The 19,691-nt window shown below is 33.4% G+C and overlaps 1 protein-coding gene across 19 annotated transcripts in view; it reads right to left on the reverse strand.

The window, feature by feature from the left end:
• The window catches only part of RBM26 (RNA binding motif protein 26), a 113,988-nt gene that overhangs the window by 58,570 nt on the left and 35,727 nt on the right, over positions 1-19,691 (reverse strand). For 12 of the 19 annotated variants that reach the window (XR_471536.3, XR_008913949.1, XR_008913948.1 and 9 more), the window contains 4 exons: positions 18,974-19,234; positions 17,541-17,780; positions 10,255-10,395; positions 9,342-9,497 (listed from right to left, as the gene is read on the reverse strand). Coding sequence is in view for 13 of the 19 variants with exons in the window: in XM_007501492.3 (XP_007501554.1) it covers positions 9,342-9,497; positions 10,255-10,395; positions 17,541-17,780; positions 18,974-19,234 (798 nt within the window). In the remaining 6 variants the exon portion in view is untranslated. The remainder of the gene's footprint in view (positions 1-9,341; positions 9,498-10,254; positions 10,396-17,540; positions 17,781-18,973; positions 19,235-19,691) is intronic. The other 7 variants (XM_056807218.1, XM_056807216.1, XM_056807215.1 and 4 more) reach the window with 1 other exon arrangement.

Below are 19,691 nucleotides of genomic sequence, written 5' to 3' on the forward strand. Positions count from 1 at the left end.
CCAATTCTACCCCATCCTCTCCATGATCCTTCTCATTTCTCAAATTATATAAAAAGTTCCTAAAAGATTTTCAAGATACTAAACAAAGATATGAAAAAATATTCCAAAGGATTAATAAGTGACATGAACATTAAAATAACATTGAAGCTTCAACTTACAACCAGTAAATAAGTAAAGCTGAGGAAAGATGGGATTAGTTAATAATGTTAGAGAGATTATGGACCATAGGGGCCACTAATGCACTGTTTTGTTAGACAATTTGGAATTACTAACTATACTAACCTTTGATCCAGGGATTACACCACTAGTCATATACAAAAGTCACTAACAAAAAAAACAAACAAACAAAAAAGGTCCCATAGAGAAAATATTTCTTCTAGGAGCCCTTTTTGTGCTAGCAAGGAAACAGAAATAAAATAGACATGGCTTAGTTAAACCAACTGTGGTAATTAAATATTTCTATGTTGTAAAAAACAATGAACATGGGGGCAGCTGGGTAGCTCAGTGGATTGAGAACCAGGCCTAGAGACTGGAGTTCCTAGGTTCAAATCTGGCCTCAGACACTTCCCAGCTGTGTGACCCTGGGCAAGTCACTTGACCCCCATTGCCTAGCCCTTACCACTCTTCGGCCTTGGAGCCAAAACACAGTATTGACTCCAAGATGGAAGGTAAGGGTTTATTTAAAAAAAAAAAACAATGAACATGATGAATACAGAGAATCAAGGAAATACTGAAATGAAATGATACAAAGTGAAATAAGCAAAGCCAATAAATACAAAGAACAAATGCACAATAAAAACTAAGTATATAAATATATAAGTAGGCCCCAAAGAAGAGATGTGAGAAGGCATTCCTCTGCCCTTCTTTATATAGGTCAAAGCCCACAAATATAGAACATTACATATAACATCTAACATTCAATATTGGTTATAATTTTGCTGGTCTTTTTTAAGTAAGGAAGAGATATAGTAGGAAATAAAATAATATAAAAACAATATAGCAATAAAATTTGTTAACAAGAATTAAAATTATAAATGTCTTTAACAGTAACAAGGATTATCTTTAACAGGTATTTCCCAATAAAATATGTACAGGATAGAAATAATATAACATTTTTCCTTGTGTTATCTACCAATGTAAATCTATCCATTTCCCAAAATAAAAATATAGCCTTAAATCTTTTTTAAAATTAATTTTTAAATAGACTTTATTCCCATGTATCTCCACTTCTCCCCTCCTTGCACAAGAGATATTACCCTAAAAAAATAAATGTATCTATAAATTATGTCTTTCATATTTCTCTTTAGCTACTCCTTTGGAGTGAACGTTGACAAATAATTCTTATTCACCAAATATTAATTCTGAAGCTGTATCTAACGTTTTCTTGGTTTTATTTGTTTCACTCTTCATTATTTCATGTAGGTCTTTCTAAATTTTTTTAATTACCCTGCTCATCATTTCTTACAGGAGAGTAGTATTCCATTACAATCAGATAACATAAGTGTTCAGTCATTACCCAATTGACAGATATCTCTTCAATTTCCATTTCTTTGCCACAACAAAGAGAGCTGCAATAAATATTTTGGAACATAGAGGTTCTTTTCCTTTTTTCCCTGATCTTCTTGGAAAATAGATCCAGCAAAGAGTATACAGTTTTAGAATTCTCTGGGCATAATTCCAAATTGCTCTTCAAAATGGTTAGTTTAATTCACAGTTCCGCCAGCAGTGAATCAGTATTCTCATTTTTCCACATCCTCTTCAACATTTATCATTTTCGCCAATCTGATAGGTGACATCTTAGAATTGTTTGGATTTGCATTTCTCTAATTAGTAGTGAATTTTTTTCATACATCTACATATGGATCTGATTCTTCATCCAAAAACTGTTCGTATCTTTTGCCTTTTTACCAATAGAGGGTCAACTCATTCCCATAAATTTGACAAGATTCTCTATATATTCTAGATATGAGACCTCTATCTGAGAATGTCCATAAATTTTCCCAATTTTCTGCTTTCCTTCTAATCTTGGCTTCACTAACTTTATTTGTATAAAAACTCTTTAGTGTAATCAAAATTACTCATTTTATAACTCACAATGTTCTCGATCTCTTATTTATTCATAAATTCCTCTACTATCCATAAATCTGATATAGGTAATAGGTTCCCTGTTCTAATTTGCTTTTATCTCCTTTTACATCTAGGTCATGTATCAATCTTTATCATATCTTAGTCAACAATGTAAGATACTCCTGCGTAACTAGTTTCTGCAAAACTGCTGGTCAGCAATTGTCTAGCAATTTTTACTGAATGAGTTCTTATTCCTCCAAACTTAGATATACTACTGTTTGTTATGTCTGTTCTGTTCCAATGATCTTTCTATTTACTGCTTTATAATGTTTAAAATCTTGTATTAGCCTTAATTCTTTTTAAAGAAAAGTCAGCTAAAATTGTTAACAATATGAGTAATGAACTTGAATTGTAACAAAATTTAACAAGGTGTATTACAGGTACAATTGTAGTTCTTGCTTTCCTTTTGTCTTTTTTCAAATGCATCCTTCTTGATCACTCTCTAACATCTGATACTGTTAAATACCCTCTCCTCCCAGATAACATATTTTCTGATTTTTAATGATAATACTGTTTTCCCACAATATTTGATTGATTTCTTCATCTTCTTTGCTAGATGGATCTTTAATAGTCTGACAAATATTGAGGTATACAATACTGTGCCCCAGAATTTCCTTTCTTACTAAACAATTTCTTTCTGACCTCATTTCCTACCATGGTTCAATTACTATCTCTATACAGAAGACTCTTATTTATCTATTATTTATTACTTATCTAGCTATACCCTCTCCCCAAAGTTCTAGTCCCATATGTCATTTCCTGGACATTCTGAACTAAATATCCCCCAAAAACTCAACACACACATACAAAAACCAGAACTCATCTATCTCCTCAAACCCACTCCTCTTCTAAATAAATTTCTCTATTTCTGCCAAAAACAGAAATTTATGTCATCCTTTTCAGTCACCCCAAATATACCTCAGAATCATCCCCCAGAAGCCCTCCCTCTTTCCTGGCCTCATATATTCAATTAGGTCTCAAGTTCTGAGGACCCCACTTCCATTTCCCAGCTCTCATTTCTCTCCATTTCCCTTTTCTCTTTATTAACAACTTGGACTTTCACAAGAGGCTCCTAATTGGTCTTCCTGCCTCAAGTCTCTGGTCTCTGTCCTCTTCAACCCATCTTCCTCTGGAAAGTTAATGTTAATTTGTACCCCTTTATGGTCTCCAAAACAGCCTTTTGATTTTAAAGCTCAAAACAGTTGAATTTAGAGCTAAAGTTCAAACTATATCTCTTGGGTTATGGTGGGTCCATCCTTATTTTGTCTTGATGTAAAAACTAGCAAGGACAAGATCTGCTCCTTGTTTATCTGTAAATAAGGCCTCTCTTGGGTGGAAAACAATTAAATTAGCTAGACAAACCCATATGGGGAGGAATGCCCATGTGCTGTGCAGCCATTCTAGATTTGTTACATGGTTTTATTCTTGGTGTCCAGAACACACTCCACCTTGTCCTGATTGAGGTCTCAGTCCTCCAATTAGAGAAGCCCCAAAAAGGGACATCACAAAAAGCCTAAACTGACAGAGGGGGCAGGAAGTCCAGGCTTTTTCCAGGAACCACAGATTCAAGAGGCTGTATGGTTTCACTCTTGGCTTGATCAGCTACTCAAGGAATAGACAACTGAAGCCGCTTGCTAGTCAGGCAGCCCCAGGTCCTAGCTCTTAGCTAGCTCTACCTAGCCAGGAGGCCTGGGCTTCTCTCTATCTCTGTCTCTCTAGAACACTTTTTGCCATCTAATAAATAATAATTATAAAGATACAGTCTGTAGAGAATTTTAATTGTTACATTCCACACAGCTTCTGAAGTGACATTCCTTAAAGCCTGGGTCAGACCATATCAGTGCTCTGTTTAAGAAACTTCAGTGGCTTTCTATTACTTGTAAGACTAAATACAAACTCCTTTTTGTTTGGTTCTTAAAACCATTCATTGTACACACTTTTTGATCCAGCCAAATAGGCAGCTTCCATTTCATTTGTCTTTACACAGGCTTTCCCGTTCCTGAAATGCCCTGAAATCATTCTTTACCTCTTAGGATTTTGTTTCCTCCAAAGATAAATTCAAGTTGTATAATTTCTACATGAGGCTGTTCTTGAATCCTTCAGCTACTTGTGTCTTCTACACAAAAGTACTTTATATTTATTTTTTGCATATGCTTACATTTGTATATGTTGTTTCCCCTGAGGATGTAAACTCCTTAAGAGATAAAAATTGTTATCATTTTTCTTTTTTATCCATAACACTTTGGACAAGGCCTGAACATGCCCAGTCCTAAATAAATTTGTTGAATAACTTATTTGGGCTCTCTTCTGAGAAATAAGGATTTTAAATTTAAAAAGCTAATGAATACTGTTTTATAGAAAATATCTGGATAAAAATCAGTAAGAACTCCTACTTTAAAGGGCTATTTTCTATTAATGTACTGGTAGTCTAAGGCTGCCATTAAATCTTTTAATGATTCGGTTTTATGAATCTCTTTCTATATCTTACATAGTTTTACATAGTCTTTTAAATTGACATAATCGGCATAATCAATTAAAAGTTCAAAATTTAGAAAGGCAATAATCAAAAACTGAATAGAGGACTCAAAAGACATTGAAATTCTGTAGAATATGTACTATACTTACTAGAAAGTCACCCCGCTGTGAGACGTCTTAATTTGCTAAACAGATATAATTACCCTATTGGAAATTTTTTTCTACTTATTTTTAATGGAATATTATGAAATTATATGATGTACAAAGAGGCGGGGGAAAGAAACAGGCTTGAAAGGTCTTATAATAATATATTCTTATAACTAACTTTTATGATGGCAAATCTCAGGCCCATAAATAATAGACAATTACATAATAGCTGCCCAATCAATGAGGTACAATTTTTGTTTAAGTTATGAAAATATGGAGAGCTACCAAATGATATTCATCTTCTAAATTCCTTTGCCCTGAAAGGATTTTACAGATATCTTCATATAATGCAAGAAAGGTGGCATACATAAAGTTTCTGTTTAAAGGACCTAGACTAAAATGCCTCGTGTCATTTACTACCTGTATTACTGTGAACACATTCTTTAAATTAAGTGAACCAAAGTTTCCTCAACTGTAAAATATAAAGGTGACCTCTTAGATGTCTCTTCCTCCTATAAGATCTAGGATCCTATATGGCAAGAAAAAGAGAATGCAAATAGTCATTGGGCAGCTATTCCTTCAAAGACCTCCAGAAAGACAGGTAATTAGATGTTTGACTAAGGGTAGCAATGATCTTATGCTTGGAATCAAGTACTTATAAAGATATTTTCCCTGACAAGGACAAAAGCCTTGAAACAAGAATTTCAAATCAAGTTCCCAACTCATGCACACCTTTATAAATTTATGTCATTCACATTTCTTCCCACTCATGATCCTATGTGCCATGAAGACCAAAGGAAAGAAGACCAAAGGGGCTGTAAGTAAAAACAATTTCCACTTACATAACAATGTAGGGTTTACAAAGCAATTTCTTCAATGTGATCCTAAGAAGCAGGTATACAAATACTTTAGAAGATAAAAACAAAGGTTTAGAAAGGTTAGGCAATTTGCCCATAATAATAGAGCAGGAATGTGATGGGACTACAATTTGTACCAAAAAATGAAGAGAAAGCTAGATTTAGAATTAGAGGACTCAAATTCAATTCTTAATAATTATTACGGAGTAATAAAAAAAGCTTCCTTCCCATCCCCCTTTAAATCTTCCTCCCCTATTTTCCATACACTAAGATGGTATAGTAGTATGGGCGTCCTTTTTATTCTTGCTCAAGATTCTTATGGGCAATTGGGGGAGAGTCGAGGGTGGGTGGGGTGTTATCAGACTATCTTATCTTCAAAGCTCCTGATGTTACATTTTCTCTCAACAATGAACCGGTATCATCCCCCAAAAAGTTACCTTAAAACCCAGCTGAATTTTTCTCATACTTTTTTCTTTTATCTCTTTTATTATTACTTTATTTCATTTCCATTATAGGTCATTATATACACATCATTCACATCATAACCTTCCACACTAGAATGCAAGTTCTTTTTCCCCAAAAATTTTAACATACTATCTATGTAGCAACTGTTTCATAATTTTCTTAACTTTTCTCTTCCTATATTCCCCCAAATGTTATCAACTGACACCATTTGACAGTTTCTTGGTCTATGATTCATGTTGTCTTGTCAGAAGAATTTACGCTACAGAAAAAATATAAACTCAAACTCTTTGATTCAACAGTGTAACATAATAGCTAAAAAAGCTAATTCAACTTGGGATCCATAAACATACAAAATGAGATGATAATTCCAATGTACTCTTCACTAACATATCTGGAATATTCAGTTATAGGCTATAAATGAAAAAAAAAACAACTAACCCCAAATGCCATTAAAATATAATGGCCAAATGTGGCCCTACAAAAAAGATATGAGAAAGTAACTTCTTTCCATCTCTGCAGAGCTGGGGGAAGATAGATGTGGAATACTGCATATATCAGACAATTTCTAGTTTTCAAAACCAAAAATTTTTTCTTCTTTTTGTTATAATTATGGTGCTCTGGGAGGGATGATAAAGAGAAATATTGGAAAGGATAACTTTTTCTTAAAACTATCTATAAAATGTATTTAAAAAACTAAAAAATTGAAACAAACAGAACTGAGACAGTACAAACAAGCTATTCTCAAGGTTTTGAAATGTCAAAAAGACAATGCTTTCTCTTCTTGGCCCCACAAGGCAAAACTAGGAATAATGGACTCAAAATTACTTTTTAAAGAGTCAGTTTTTGAATCAATATAAAGAAATTATTTCTTATAATTAGAACTTTTAAAAATAATGAGATGACTTTGTTGAACCTATAATTTCAGAAATTAGTTTATTTTCCCATTACCAGAAGACTTCAAATGATAGTCAGATGTTCATTCAACCAAGTTTTTATGAAAAGGATTCACATTCAGGGTAGATCATACAGATTACAAATCTGTGAAGCTGCTTCCAACTCACAATCTAGGATAGAATTAAGTCATGAAAACATTCACTCAGCTCTAAAGCTCTTTAGGAATATGGAAACAGGAATATAATGTCCTACTCACCCCACCCTTCTCCCTACCTCTCCAAGTGCTACAACTGACGCTTATAAGGAACGAAGATTTATACTTTAGTATATAAATACTCTCTCAAACATATAAGTAAACAGTTATTAATTCCTAATGTACTTATAGAGCGCCAGGCCTGGAGTCAGGAGGACTTGGGTTCAAATCTCTGCCCTCCGAAATTTCATAGCTGTGTGACACTGGGCAGGTCATTTTAACCTCACTTGCCAAGCCCTCATTCTGCTATCTTAAAGTTGTTCCTAGGATACAATGTAAGGTTTAAAACAAAAAATGGGGGCAGGGGGAGTAAAAACATCCAGAAAAAAATGTTTTTAAGTTTTAACAGAACAAAAACATAATGAATTTAGTGATTTGTATTTTATTACAGAGTAATAATTCTGCAACTGTAATGAAGATCCTAGCCAAAATAAAATACCTTTCACACAAAATATTCCATATAAAGAATGCCATCATTATATGCCTTTAATGAATGGCAATTTTGTTGGCAGTTTGGCATAGCAGAAAGAAAAAAAAAACACTTTTTTAGACCTTGGGTTCAAGTACTTCCCCCCCTAACACATATTAGACTTTAAGATCTACTAACACACTCAAAATGCCCTTTGACTGTGACTATCGAAGAAGAGTAAAGTGTTTCCACACCAGAAATTCTCTATACTAATTAAGTTAGTTTGGTTAGTTTGGACAAAAGGAAATAGGTGGAGGTTGGGGGAGGGGAAGAGACTTCTCCTATACCCAAAATGTCAGACATGTCAACATCATGTTTGAAACTTTGTGATATGTGAACAAATTCTCCATATTAAAAATGCAATATAAATAAGGAAAAGATAGGCAAAAAACTACTTTAAAGTGAGAACAATAAGAAAAGAATTAAAAATATCTGATTTCCCGAAGCAGTATAAAAAAGAAAATCACAAAATTACATGATTTGTTATTTTTCTCAATCTCTATTTGAATTAAAAAATCTATCTCTTGAATGCTCTTGGGCATATGATACTACACAAAGTGCAGAACAAAGCTAAATAAACAAGAAATTAAACATCAAAAATATTAGAAAATCAAAATACCTATTTATTCTCAATTGCATTTTTATTTCTCTCCAATATGAAAAAATGATTTTTCTGGCTATCTGAAATAAAGATGTCACACCTTAGGAGTTTAAAGAGCAAAATATTACAAGATTTGAAAGGCACTTTGTGACAGGGGAAAAGAATTAAATCTAAACATTTCCCCTTACGACTCATCCCTTAATTCTTCATCTGTGCAAATGCCATCTTTTATCTTCTTGAAAATGTCCATCTCTTCCAAGAAACAGAATAAAACAGAGATTGTCACCCACTAAAATAGACTATATCGAAGTTAATATGAAAAAATATAATAAACTAAAGAAAAAATAAATTTAAAAATATTTAAAGAGATGTTTGCTCAACATGAACCATCTGTGTAATTTGAATCTGTTAACCAAAAACTACAACCCCCAGCAAAACTACAATTCCCAGAAGCCTACTCTCTTCCTGTTGTTACATGCTGACATAGACAGGAGATAAATTTAGTGGAGTTCCGTCTCTCGGCCTTTTTCCTTCCTGTCTCGGCTTTGGTGGAGAGAGGAATTTTGAGCAGTTAGAAAAACTTAAATCACATGGTTTTGTTATATAATAAACTTTATAAAAATAATACTTAAAGTATTGGACATTAATTTAAATCTCACACATCATATAAATCTTAAGGGGCAAATTCCTTAGGTCTCTAAAGACTATAAAAGAGAAGATATAGTTGACAAAAACATACAAAGTTTAAAGAAAATACCGTATGAGAAAGAAATATGGTTTGAAAATTTTAACTAAAAAGCCATTATTATCACTTCTATGAATTGGCTTAATATTTCCTATTCTGTGGAAACAAAAAAGGATGTACAGCAATAACACAACCAACAGTATACTTCTGAATAGTTACAACTGATGCAGGAAGCATACTTCTTCCACAAATGATTGATTATGGCACAATGTTACAATTGATGACCCAAGTCCTGTAATTGATATATAGTACACGTCCTTTCATCTCTGTTGTTGGGAAGATGAAAAGAACAAACTTAGTCACAATACCTCTGGGTGGCAGATCCATATCTCCTGAAGTAAGTCCTATCAAATTAGGCCTTTGAGCATGCACTCTGTGTCTATACATAGGTCTGGAAGTGTTTGTTATGCTTGGGGCTTCAGGATTATAGCCATCTGTGTCATATGTATCTGGTAATACAAAAACTGTAATTAAACAACAATTATAAAACTCCACTATGAAAAATGTTGTCATATAGTTAACATAAAACAGTGGCACTATACATTTATATATTAACTGAAAGGATCTCAAGATTAATCCATTTATGTCACTAGAATAAAAAATATTATAATAAAAACACATATAGCACTTGAAAATTTACAAATATTACCTCAGTTTTATCCTCACAACCCTAGGAAGTAGGTGTCATTATCATTCCCTTTTTACAGATGAGAAAACTGAGGTAGACAAAGAGTTAAGTGACTTACTTAGGCTTGGATATCTATTAAGTATCTGAGGTCAAATTTGAATTCAGGTCTTCCTGATTCCAAGTCCAACATTCTAAACTCTCTTCTACTTAGCACATATTGTAGGGGTATGTACACTACAAAGAGTTCATAAAACTGGCAATTATTATACTGTACTCAAGGAAATTTAACCAAGAAAAATACTCTAGCTAAATGTGGAAATAGAACAGAAATGAACTCTGATAATAAATCTACTACTCATAAGCTTAGTCACCTTGGACACATCCCTTAAACTCTTTAGAGTTTAGGCTCCTTAATGTTAATTTTTTTAAAAAGACTAATTAAATAATCCCTTTAACTACAAAACTGGTATATTATGACATGAATTACCACTTTAGGCAAATCACTTTAACTCTCCAGATGTGGACTAGATGGTAGTTTAAGTTATAAAATTCTATTACTCTGAACTAATAATCTTAAAAAGTCCATACTGCACCTGCTGTAAAGAGAGAGGGTGGTGCAGGCGGAGGCTGGTGATGAATACCCGTTGTTACTACAGTGGGAACAGAACTGGTTGCAGAATTTGGAGGAGCATCCATACCAGATGGCTGCAAAGGAGGAAGTGGAGGCGGTGGTCCTGTAAAAATCAAGAATTAGATATATCAACTGAAAGTAAGTTAAATGAAATATCGTAGGCCAAGATATTTTCTCATTGGGCAGGTCATGTTCTAAATAAGACATGCAATATTACAAGTAAAATGAAACCACACTTTGAAATAAAGAAAAGATGGGTTCTTTGCTAAGGAAGAAGGGCATCTCATCAGCAGCAAGGATATACTTGCCTAGAAATTCTAGATTTCACCAGAAGGGCTTTTAATTGAGAAGGAATAAAAAGAAGAAAAAATAACTGTCCACATAAGGCATACACCAACCATTAAGATATATGGCAAAGAACAGCTAACAGAGATATCAAATAATTCAAAAAGAATAATATCCTAAAAACAGAATAATAATAAGCTGGGGTTCTCAGATGACAATAAACCAATTAAAAAAGTATGGCTAAGAAATAAAGTGAATGAGAAAGAATATGATATTTTAAAGCAATGCAGTATGCTCACAAGTTATCATAGAGACTTAACAGGATCATAACAGACATTTGTATTTTTTGTAGTTTGCCAAAGATCATTTGGCATGAGTCTAACAATCCTAAGTGTTGGATATTGAGGGTGTTTAACATCTAATTACAATAGGACAATACACAGTAGAATTCAATCAATAAACATTTATTAAGCATGTACCAGATACTGCCCTAAACTAGGACACAGCAATGGGGCAGCTAGGAGGGGCTCAGTGGATTGAGAGCCAGGCCTAGAGATGAGAGATCCTAGGTTCAAATATGGCCTCAAGACACTTCTTAGCCATGTGACCCTGGGCTGAATTCACTTAACCCTATTGCCTAGCTCTTACTGCTCTTCTACCTTGGAAATAATACACATTATTGATTCGAAGACCAAAGGTAAGAATTTAAAACAACAACTAGGACACAAAAGCAACAGAAAATAATCCCTGCCTGCAAGAAACTTGCATTCTACCAGGGAAAACAACATGGATACAAATAAGAATATGAAAAATGAATATAATGTAAATGGAAGGTAGGAGGAAACCAGCAAGCAGCTGAAAGGGAAGAGAAAAAATAAGGAAAGCTTCACATAGGCATCACTTGCATTTTAAAAGAATAGCAGATACTAAGAGCCAGATACAATCCAGACATGGGGAACAGACGGTGTAAAAACGTGTCACCAGCTTATGCTGTAGCTCTATAGCTTCTGGTAAGCAGACATTTAAATCAGTATAAATGACATGAGATGCCACTCTCAAGAAATAATAAAAAGGACACCTGCTAGACCATGAAGTTGTGAAGATTAGATTTAGCTATTTCCTGATTGTAACAATGAAGATACTTAGTTTAACAAAATCAGGTATGGCTTGGGAACTTTAAATTACTCCACCCTACTTACTTTAGGGGAAGATAAAGTTGTAATCTCATGATTGAACAATGAAGGTACTTAACTCTTACCTTACAGTGAAGCTAGACCTTTAAGTTAAGTCTATTTTAAGATACAAGATATTAATACAAAAAGGTGTTAAGTAACTATAAAGGTTAGATTAATCACAAAAAGGTCAAGTATCTTAATACAAAAAGATGTTAAGTAACTATAAATGTTAAATTAATCTCAAAAAGGTCAAGTAACTAACATAAGGTGAACTTAACAAAGATGTGTTAAGTAACTCTAAAGATATCAAAAGAAGATGAGAACTAAAAGTATGGGCAGTCCTGGAGAAAAGCCTTTGATGTGATTGGTAGAGGGAAACTTTAAGGTTAAGAAAAAAGTATGGCTCCCAAAAAACAAAATCTGGGCTGAAGAAATCTCATCAGTGATTATGAAGAAGAAGAGAAGGACAAAGGGTCCAAAAGGAAATGCATAAGTAACTCATACTTTTATAAGAAAGATATGCATAGCGAGCACATAGATGGCTCAGAGGATAGAAAGAGGGCACAAGGCACAGAGTTGAAAGGTCTTGGGTTCAAATCTAGCATCCAATACTTCCTTCCTATGTGTATGACCCCATTGCCTTATACATAGTACTGATTCTAAGACAGAAGGTAAGGGTTTAAAAAAAAAAAAGATACACACATTTAACCTAATAATTTCATTCATTTGTGCCAATACCCTGAAAGTGTCATTAAAAAAAAAACTTTCAAAATTTTCAGAGCAACAAGTTTTTAAAACAAATTCTAAAACAACTGTATGATACTCTGATATTTGAAATATAGCCATCCAGAAATGTTTACTACGCAATTGACCAATTCCACTTTAATGTATGGTCACTAGCTTTCACACACTGAGGTGTCACTGCCTTGACCCATGAGGGAACCAACTGGTTCATAGTCTAAAAAACCTGGCAAGTATGTGAATTCTTATCCTGGTTACTGCCATTGAGTTTTCACTTTGTATCCATCTATGATGAAGGGTTTAATAGGAGTTATCAATCTTCAAGAAAGTTGTAGAAGACCTTCAATCTATAAGGTGATAAAATGTTATGCTGATATGCTAAAAAAATGTAAGCGGAAATTTCTAGCAAGGCAGTAATCATTTATTGTCTAAGACATATAGCAGTTTGTTAAGAATGACCAGAAATATATTTCAAAAAGTAACTATCCTGGAATGGAGTTCCTGGATTCCCTCAGACACTTCCTTGCTGTGTGACCCTGGGCAAGTCACTTAATTTCTATTGTCTATTTTTTATTGCTCTTCTGCCTTAGTTCCAATATTTAGTATTGATTTTAAGACAGAAGGTAAGGTTTTTTATTTTTAAGTAACTTAAAACACCTAAGAAATTAATGCATGAATAAATAGTGGTACATTACTGTAATGGAATATGCCAATATGACAGAAAAATAGTATAGATTTTTTAATTAAATAATTCAAGGAGAAAAAAAGAACTTTATGGGGAGGAAAGTATAAAAGAACTCCAGCAAGTCAGTAAAGAAGTATTAATAAGTTCCTACTATGTATCAGGTACCATTCAAAGTGCTGAGGATGCAAAGACAAAACTGCCTACACTCCACAATCACACAATTTAGGGAAACAATCACAGAATATATAAATGAATGGGAAAAGAATCCTAATGGAGGAACCTAGAGGGATTATCTGAAAATTTATATTAGCTAAAATTAATTTAAATGCAAACAGTTACTAAGCAAATTTAATTTATTTGTTTTGTTATTCAGTATTGAGATTTTTTTTAAAGACATTAAAGGGAAAAGGAAAGGAAAAGCAGGTAACTAAAGAGACAAAAAAAGAATAGCATAGAAAGGAAAGCTAAAATCCATTATGTACTAGGGGCTTTCTAGAAACCTAAGATCAACAAAAAATTGCTAAGGAAGAAAGATCAAATAAAGAAAAAGTCCACTGACTGATCTGAATTAGCAGATAGTAAAAGACCACACCACATGAAGAAAAATTACTCATATTTTTTTCTGTTTTCTCTACCTAAGAAAAAGTTTCAAATTGAGATATGGGGGGTTGGGGGGGATGCTTAATGGGAAATAGAATCTTGAAAAATATTCATACAAATTGAGCATACCTAGCAACTCTAAATGAATATAAATCGCCAGATCAGACAAACTACATCTCAGGATTTTGAAACAGTGTGCATGTGGTACACTAGGGATTCTTAATCAATGCTTGCTGGAGTAACTCCAATGATTTTGCTAAGTTATGGAAATGCAGTAATGTACTACAAAAATGAACACCTTACTTTCAAAGGAATGATGACTTTTTTAAAACTTCAGACCAATGAACTTTTGATTGCTGCCAACATTCTAGAATATAGTAAAGGGATTTCTGAGTCAATAACGGCAATTCTACCCAACTTAAATTACTTATTCAATGTCAGAACAATCAAACTTATCAAAGAATTATTTTATAGAGTTAGGAAAAGTAACAAAATTAATTTGGAAGAACAAAAGGTCAAGAGTATCAAGGGAATCAATAGAAAAAATAGTTATTTAAGGTGGCCTAGCAGTACCAGGTTTTGAACTGTAATACAAAACACCATCTGATACTGGCTAAGAAATAAATAGAATGGTTAATTAATGGTATACAGTTGTTGTTCAGTCATTCAGTTATCCGACTCTTTGTGACTCTAAAGACCATACTTCCAATGGGATTTTCTCGGCAGGTAATAGAATGGTTTGCCACTTCTTTCCCCAGTGGATTACACAATTCACAGTAGTAGATGACCACAATAATCAATTATTTGAAAACCCAAAGAGGAAAACTAGGCATAGACCAATATCTCACACTATAAACCAAAAAAGGTAAATGATTTAGGCATAAAGGGTGATGTCATAAGTAAATTAGGAGAACACAGTTTTCTGTTGTGTTTTTAGTTGCCCATCAGACCTATGGATAAGAGTTTCTGATCAAGCAAAAATTAGAGGATCATGAGAAGTACAATAGATAATTTTGATGAAATGAAAATTGAGATTTTGCACAATCAAAACAATACGGCCCAAGTTAGGAGGAAAGCAGTATATGGGTTTTGGGAAGGGGGCGGGGAGGGTTTCAAGTAGTCTCTAATAAAAGCCTTATTTGTCAAATATATAGAGAAATGAGGCAAATATCAAAGCTATCAATAGTCACATGAAAAAATGCTCTCACTCACTGCTGATTAAAAAAAGCAAATACAACTGAGAAACCATTCACATAGCTATCTTGATAAACATGACAGAAAAGGAAAATAAAAAATATTGGAGGGGATATGGAAAAATCGGAATAAAGTGTCATGAACTGGTCCAACTATTTTAGAGAACAATTTGGAATTATGCCCAAAGGTCTATACAATTTTACATACTTTTTGACTTGGTCACACAACTACTAAGGCAAACCATTTCCCAAAAGAGATAAAAAACAGGGAGAAGGGCCCATACAAAAATATTTATTGTAGCTCTTTTTGTGGTAGCACACAATTAGAAACAGAGGAGATACCCATCAACTGGAGAATGGCTGAACCAAGTTTTGTTATATGATGGAATACTATACGCTATGAGAAATGATAAGCAGGCTATAAGAAACGATGAGCAGGATAGGTCCAGAAAAATATAGAAAGATCTTTATATGAACTGATGTAGCAAAGTAAGCAGAACCAAAAGAAGAGTATACACAGTAAAAGCAACTTTATGATGATCATTAGAGTGCTTCTGATCAATATAATGATACAAAACAATTCCAAAAAACCCATAATGAAAAATGCTATGTACCTCCAGAGAAAGAGCTGGTAAACTGAGACTGAAGAATACTTTTTCCCTTTCTTTCTAGCTTTATTTATCATGTTTTGTTGAATAATATGGAAATCTTTTGTATGATTTCACATGTATAACTGCTATCATAATTTTTGACTTAATGGGTAGAAAAGGAGTAAGAAAAAAGGAGAAAATCTGGAACTCAAAACTTTTATAAAATGAATGCTAGAACTGAAAGAACATTATACATTAGTAACAGCAATATTGTAGATAATTATCTATGAAAAGTTGACCAATCTCAGCAGTGCAATAATCTGGGACAATCCTGAAAGGCTAATGACAGGGAATACTATACTGTCCACCTCCAGAGACAGAACTGTTGGAGTTGTCTTTCACATCAGTGTATTTGTTTTTATTTGGGGGTTCTGGTTATGTATGAGTGTGCTCTTACAACAATGACCACTATGATGTTTTGTATGACAATAAAAATCTTTTTAAAAAATGAATGCTAAAAATTTTCTTTAAAAGGATTGAGAACACTTTTAAAAAAGGACATTTGGGAAGACAGATGGTATCCTTGTCATATATGCAAATGACATGAAGCTGACAGATTTCTTATATAAATGAGTGAAAAAATAAAAACTTCTCAATTTAATAAATACTGAACTGAATCTAAGATGAAATCTACTAAGGCTTTTACAAATGTAAATCTTGCACTTGAGTGCAAAAAACAGAAAGTGACAGAGAAAGAAAGAAGTTAAGGTGGAAAAAAAAAACCTGATGATTATGGGGGACAAAAAGTTCAGCATGAGCCAAAAGTATGACATGGCAACTAGAAATAGTCATCTTGGGCTACATTAATAGACGTAGTGTAGAGAAAGATGGCAGCTTTGAGAGACAAGTCCTGGTCAAACTACATCTTGAATATCCCAGTTCAAATTGAACACTAAAAAGCTAAAGGACCAAAAAATCACCTAAAAGTTGAGAAGACATGAAACTATATAAAATATCAACTGAATGAAATGGGAATTTATACAGAAGAAAACAGGAATCTAATTGTGTCTTCAAGTACTTGAAGAGTTATCATATGCAAGAAAGATTAGAATTGTTCTGTTCAGACTTAGAAGACAGGAATAAGATCAAAGGGGGAAGTAAAAGGCTGGTCGATTTCAACTCCGTTTAAAGAAAATTTCCTAATTGATTAATTACCCAAAGTTCATCATCACAGAAAGACTTAAAGGATAGACATTGAGAGCATTCAGAATGTTGGTTGAAGATGACCTTTGGATTTCCTTAGAACTCTTAAAATTCCATGATGATTAGAATGATCTATTAAAATAAATATCTTTTATGCATCTGGTTGGCTCTTTGGAGGAGTAAAATTCAAGAAGATTTTTTAAAAACAAGCAAACATAATAGTCATATTTGACAGCATAAACTACAGTTTCCTCATCACTGAGCCAAATAACCTTATTCATTGGCTTCTATTAGGTGCCATAAATAATTATATTTAATACTAACATTTATATTTTTTCTAATAGAAGTGCATTTCATTTCTGGATTCTTCATAAAGCAAGTTTTCTTTTCTCTGGAAATGAAGTAGCTCAGGACTAATTTGGAACTGTGAAGATCAAATATTTTCACAACAAAATATTAAGAACCCAGAAAAGGGAAAATAGGATCATAAGGAAGATAAACTAAAGTCAAATGGCACCACTAACTGAACAGTGACCCTATTATAGCCCACCTTTTAGTTTTTCTTTCTATTTTCCCAAGACTGAGTGTTTTCAAATTTTCTTCAAAATTACCTTGTTAAATTCAAAACACTAAAGTTTTTAATAAAAATAAAAAACAATTAGCAAAATGATCTTATTTCACAAACCACAAGTACATAATTATGGCTATACATAGTCTTAATATAATAATATATAGAAATAGATACAAACACACAAGTTTTACAAACACATTTTTACCTGTGACTGGAGGAAGGCTAGGTGGTAATGGACCTGGAGGTGGCACAGGAGGTCTAAGATTCACAGGTGGAGGTGTCAGAATTGGTGGAGGGGGGGGAAGTCCAGGAGGAGGTGGTCCTTCAACAACAGGGGGTTGTGCTGGGAAAGGCAGCATGCCAGGAAGGTTTACATCTTCTACTACTACAGGGTCACTTCCATGATCAAAAGGGCACATGTCTCCTCTCATACAGAATCCCTTTTCTGAGAGGTGGGGGGGAAAAAAACCACTTGATTAATTAAGACTCAAGAAAATGCAAGAATAAATTAACAAATGTAATTTTGAAACCATTTTGCAAAGATTTATGTGAGCTAACAAATTATAAGTGTTCTAAAAATATGTGCTGCATGGGTGTATTGTTTTTTTACTTTAAGTGGGGAAATGTATTTGGTCAGTTCAAATTACAGTTTTCTATTGCTTCTCAATGACAAAAGATCCATCAAGAAACAATGTTATATAAAGGATAATGCTGAAAATTCTCAAAGTCAAAAATTTATATATGTAGATATAAAAGAAGAACAATTACCTAGCACCTATTTGTTCCAATGCAAGCATAATATCTAATTTTAGAAATCAAGCATTAATTTTCTGGCAGTATTTATCAATTCTTCAGAAAGTCCTTTTCCAATGGCTAATTATCAGTAAGAATAACCCTAGGTTGTCAAAGGCTGAGCCACTGGAACAAGAACTCTGGCAGAATCTTTACAAAGATAGAAGGGTCTCTTCACCCAATAACATACTGTCATTTGAGGACCATACTAGCTAAGTTCAAAGAGAGATTACCAAAATCTTGACCACTAGGTGATTAATTTACTCAGCCTTGGCAGCTCATGAAACTCTCTACACTAAGGCATAAAGGGGTTGCCATCTGCAGTGGTGGAGGGAGTACCCACATTGATGAAATAACAGATCTTTTGAAGTACTGAAGTTTGGCATTCACAGTAAAATCTTCCTCCAAAGCTCCCTGTTCATCTACCTTCTCATCAATTTTCTTATACATAGGAGACAATCAAATGTCTAGGTCCAATATGTGTATATTATTTCCCGTTTCCTAAGAAGTTTTTCCCTGTTAATTAAAAAATGGTTTAGTAGCAGTTCCTTTGAAAAAACACATTCATAGGAATTTACTGTGGTTTTGGGAAAAAAGCAGCATTACTTTTCAGATAAATAGTACTTAAAAATTGACATTCAATCATTTGCTTCAATATAAGGGGGAAAGGCAAAACTGAAGAAGCATTTAATTAAGAGGGACAACATTATTTTGGGTTAATAAAAGGCAAATTTCACCAACACTAATTTCAACTACTCCCACTATCAGTAATATATATCTGAATTAGATATGTGTAATGCATGATGTCATGTAGAATTTACTTAACACAAAAGTTGAAAGACTTACCATCATAATCTCGGCAACGTTTCTTTGGCATTGGAGGTCTTACATAAGAGTTATGGTCCACCTGGTCTTCATGAAATTCAGACCAGCTTTCTGTAGTGTTATTACCATGGTGAGTAGGAGCAATAACAGTAATAGTACTGCTCAAAGTAGGAACAGGGTAGTGGCCAGACGAAATGTTAGTTACAGAAGAAACTGGAGTATAGTTGTTTTCTAATGGATCTGTTCTATCCAGGTCATATTTTGGTTTTCCCAGATCTCTTTCTACAAAAAAAAAAAATAGGATTTTCAAAAATGTTATAACACAAATATAAAAAGTATATAAATAAAAAATTAAAATCTCATCTTAAAGAACTTAATATTCTGCTTCAGATATACAAATATGATATAAAAATTTAAGACTTCATACTTGTGCAACATGACTCTTGGCTCCTCCTCTGATTTTCTAAAGCTTCTTTCTTACCCATATTTCAATTATTTATGTCAAAACAGGATTTAGTGGTAGGCAGAGCAAGATTTGATTTCATTGGAGATAGATTTCCTACCCATTTCCCAATGTGGAAACTTCTACCAATGAAAATCAGCAACCCTTTATGACTTTTATCTATCAGTCATTAAGAAAGTAATTTCTCCATGGTCAAACCACTAGTAAGAGTCAAAAGTAGAACTTCAACTCAGGTCTTCATATTTCCAAAGCACTACATTTGCAAAACATCTTACA

This window comes from Monodelphis domestica, chromosome 8 (assembly GCF_027887165.1).
Source record: "Monodelphis domestica isolate mMonDom1 chromosome 8, mMonDom1.pri, whole genome shotgun sequence".
NCBI classification, from domain to species: domain Eukaryota; kingdom Metazoa; phylum Chordata; class Mammalia; order Didelphimorphia; family Didelphidae; genus Monodelphis; species Monodelphis domestica.